This window comes from Osmia lignaria, chromosome 14 (genome assembly GCF_051020975.1).
Source record: "Osmia lignaria lignaria isolate PbOS001 chromosome 14, iyOsmLign1, whole genome shotgun sequence".
Classification (NCBI taxonomy): Eukaryota; Metazoa; Arthropoda; class Insecta; order Hymenoptera; family Megachilidae; genus Osmia; species Osmia lignaria.
Window position 1 is genome coordinate 746280 of NC_135045.1, and position 4472 is coordinate 750751.

At 31.6% G+C, this 4472-nt stretch overlaps 1 protein-coding gene across 2 annotated transcripts; it reads left to right on the forward strand.

The window, feature by feature from the left end:
- The first annotated feature begins 198 nt into the window (after positions 1–198).
- Positions 199–2614, forward strand: bora (aurora kinase A activator-like protein bora). 2 transcript variants are annotated; one of them, XM_034335158.2, is made up of 7 exons: positions 199–405; positions 522–854; positions 936–1224; positions 1287–1372; positions 1448–1645; positions 1718–1910; positions 1989–2614. In XM_034335158.2, the coding sequence occupies exons 2-7, from the start codon at positions 579–581 to the stop codon at positions 2489–2491; spliced, it is 1545 nt and encodes a 514-aa protein (XP_034191049.1). In that variant the 5' UTR covers positions 199–405; positions 522–578; the 3' UTR covers positions 2492–2614. The 2 variants fall into 2 exon arrangements, with proteins under 2 accessions (XP_034191049.1, XP_034191050.1); XM_034335159.2 differs by having other exon boundaries at positions 340–405; positions 505–854.
- The last annotated feature ends 1858 nt before the right edge of the window (positions 2615–4472 follow it).

A 4472-nucleotide genomic window follows, 5' to 3' on the forward strand; every position in this document is an offset into this window, starting at 1 on the left:
ACAACTACAAGTTCAAGACTGAGCATGCTTTGTTTTTGAAGTGAATTTTTAAAAAGTTTGACAACGTCATCTAGTGGATTGGATCAGAACCAACTACATATTACTACGAAGGCATCTCCAATTTTGTTGGATCTGTAGTCACTGGTTAGAATTTGAAACGTCTTCATTTATAAATGTGTAGTCTGTGACATAGTCACGTGATCATAGTAGTTGGTTTAAAATAATTTAAATTGTAAACAAATTGTCAAATTATAGCAATATGATTATAATGATCTAGAATCGGAGCATGTAAAGTAATATAGATAATTAAATTAAGTAACTTTATGAAATTATGTACAGGCAGTTTCAGTCATAAATCTGAAAAGCGGCCCAAAAAAAGACGTTAAGGAAAACGCGGTACTAAAAGTAAGTATTTTAAACAATTTTAAGTTTTACACCACTTGTTCCTTAATAAACTTATTTCATAAATACATTCTTCGTATAATATTTCAAATAAAATTTTAGTATTTTAATGAAAATAGAAGGCATTATTATAATTGACAATTTCAATTGAATGTAACTGTTATTACTGAACTGTGATGGAGCAATTAAAATGGACAACGCCAATCAAAAGTCAAAGAGAACATGACAATTTAACAACTAAAAGTCCTGTGATGTATAAGACTCCTGTAAAACAATATGAAGCAACTTGCAAACATACAGCGTATCAAAATAACATGGGTTGTATCTCTGTTCTTCCAAATCATATTACACCACCATCAGGATTAACAAAGTTCATAGCAAGAAATCCATTTGAAAGTGATTTAACTAATAGGTTGCATTTATCCATGATGAGTCCTACTGTATTCAGTAAAGTAATTCTTTGAAACATTTTATTTATTAAAAATTATAACTTGTATTTACAATTACATTCATGAATTATATAATATCAATAGGTTTCCGGCACATCCCAACAATCTCCAGAGTTTTCATGGAGCGTAGATGAGCTGGCATTAATGCAACCAGCAAAGATAGAAGAATTTCCTACCCAACAAATATATTGTACAGATCCAGAGACTGAAATAAAAGCTCAAGCAGCCATTGATCAATTTTTTAAGAAGGACAAAATAATCCCAAGCCCGTGGGAGATAAAGAAAAAAGACAACAGAGCTAAAATTAAAATAGATACACCTGTAGAAACCCTGAGCGATTCGAATTCAGAATCATCTAATTCTAAAAAAGATGGTATTTATTTGATTAAATGTTAAGAAATCTATTATTAATATCCTAATATTTATCTTCCTTAGGTTGGTGTCAAACAATATTAACATTTCCAGCTGAATTACCATCGCATATTGCTGAAATTCTGAAACCTTATTTCAAATTTACCCAAGTAAATAAAAACGAACATTTAAACTAAGTTATATGTATGCACAAATCTGTTACTAAAATTTAAGTTCATTTCTAGGATCAGAATGTTGAGAATGATGATGCAAATTTGAGTAATAATTCATTGAGAAGAAAGTTATTCTTTAACCAGGATGATTCTTTAGAGGATAAAGAAGAAACTTCAGTTTATTCATCATCAGTGAAAATGAATGGATCTTTGGTATTATCTTCCAGTCCTCCAGAGAGTGGAATGTTGATCCATGGAGCTCCAGTAAAGGTTCTTATTAACTTTCATCATTTAAAATACATATGCTGTAAAGTATGTAATAAGATTTCTTTTGCGCAACAGTCACAGAATATGGATTACTGTCGTGATACATCCCAAATCATCCCTAATATATCTCCAATATATAGTACAGTGAATATGTCTCGCGAAAATCTAAGATCACGATCTCGTTCAGTTGCTCGATTAGATTTTACTAATGACATGAGCATAGACGAATCTTTACAGCGTAGAGGATATTCGAGTAGTCATTCTCTAGGTATTTACTATCCAGTATTAAAAAGTATATTAAAAATTGTCACTTGGACGATAATATTACATTTATTATATTTTTCAGACGAATCACTTAATAAGATCGTCAAGCAAGTGGCAAAAAACAAAGTAGATAACTTGTTAAATTCAGATAGTAATGCTATGAGTGCAAAGACTGACGTTTGTACAGAAACAAAAGCTTCGGTGAAAAATCCAGTTCAGCAGGAAAATAATTTTGAGACTGAAAATTCCAAACTTGATTCTAAACATTGTAATGCGTTGAAATGTTTAACCGACTCTTACAGAATGATTACAAATGAAAGTTGCATGTTTCAACAAACTAATACTGCGCTAGGTATTTCAGATCAACATAACTCTGTACAGGATACTGGTTATCAAACTTACAGTATGAATAGTATAACAAATGTTACTAATAACTATAACGGTACACCGGTCAAACAGAAAGCTTGTTGGGGTGATCGAATTTTATTGACTGATGACGAATTTCGTCATGAAACAAACATAAAAAATATATTTTGCTCTACACCATCACGATCGAATAGGGAAACAGATATATATTTTAAGTAATTGTTTCCTATGAAATATATGGGTTTTACATAAGGACTTAAAGCAATTGTAGATATTGTATTGATATTTATACATGAATGGTCATTTTATTATTCATACTTTTCATCATATTTACTATTTTATCTCATCATACAAACATGTTTTGTTTTTTAGTTGAAATTTATAGCATATAGACTTTAATATTTATAAGATAATTATAGTAAATTCCAGCTTTTCACTGCCTCATATAATCTATAGTATACATTCTTACTAGAAATGATTAAAAATGATAATGCATTTGTTTAGAATAATTGATATACAAGTAAATTATATGAAAGATTATACGAATGTTTTCTAGAGCAAGATTTGAATTTATAGCAAATTTGTACAAATAATGAAAATATAGTACATTGTTTATATTAAGATGTACTCTTATAGATGACAAATACATTATTTTATTGACAAATATAAAATACATTAATTATTTATTGAAAAATTTATAATTAACCATGATGAACATCTAATAACATAATTCAATTGTTCCTACAAAACTGATCAATCATTTAGGCTAACATTATTTCCGAAATTTCAAGTAATTCTAAACTGCTTCATTATTCAACTTCCTTGTAATCTTGACATTAACAGATCGTCCAGTTAATATGAGCAACGATAAAAAAGCATGTGTTTCTGAAACGGGTGAAAAACTGTATACTCTAGAAGTGTTCGTGGATTCCGTCAACATGTACTCCGAGAAATTAGACAAGATTGATGCTGCTTCATTGGGCGTTGATTTAAAAATGATAGATATGCCGTTGTTTCGAGTCTTTCAAAGTAATTTCTTATTGACCAAACCAGACAGGGGAAAAGAGAAATCGTACGAAACTGGATTTTGCACGGTTGCCTTCAATTGCGGGAAAATGTACATGTTCACCAGAAATGCTGGCGAACTAGTAGAAAAGATGCGAGAGAAACCAATGTTCTTGGATGTATACAAAATCAAAGACATAATCATCTGTCCCGAGGAGGTGATTAAACATCCCTTGGGACACACGACAATTCCCCTTTCAGGTTGCCTCTGCGATCACGCAATGATGGCGAGCAATGATATCTATCATTTACCTTCATCGTACCAAATAAAAAACATGTTTGCCCTCGTGGACGACGAATACCATCCGGCTGGTTTTATAACACTCTTCATCAGATTAACGTGTTTTGGAACTTATACAACCACCCCATTTGCAGTTGTAGAGAAGAAGTTGCTTTTTAAGAATGTCGGATCATTCAACGAATTTCTATGTACCAAAGTACCATATTCGGACGAAGATGAAAGAAGAGCCGCAGAAGCGAGTACAAAATTTTGTTTGCCCGATATGATCTTCGAAGAAAGCGAACTGGACACCCCTCCAAGAACGATCAACACCGCTGGTCTCGTGTTAGTTTGCAAAGAATTGTCCCTGAGAGATGGATCTCCTGCTAATATAATTCATCCAAATTATCCACGAAAAATCCCAGATGTAAACGTCGAGGAAAGAGCGTTCGATGTCGACAAAGCACGTCGCAAAGGATTCGAACAGGCGGTGTTTCAGGAACCTGACATCATCATCGACAAACAATTTATTTCTACACACAGGGAATGTATCAACCTTGGTTGCGCTGGTAATATTTGTAGTGGGAAAAAATAGACTGTATAACTATAAAAATAGAAAAAATGTAAAAAAAATGTGAAAAAAAGTAATTATAAAATAAAAATTGTATTAGAAGAAAAGAGATATCAAAATTACATGTATCTAAATGAATAAACTATAAATGGAGAAACTAATGAATGAAGTTTCAATTGTAAATCCATCTGTGAAAAAGAAAGGAAGAGATTAAATAATAAAACTTTCATTCAAACGAGAAGTTTTATAACGTTCACTTTTGTTTAATGCACACATAGCTTCTAAAGATGTCGCATACATAGGTGTTCTCTCCTTTTCTCTTAACTGTGTCAAACTGTGTCGAA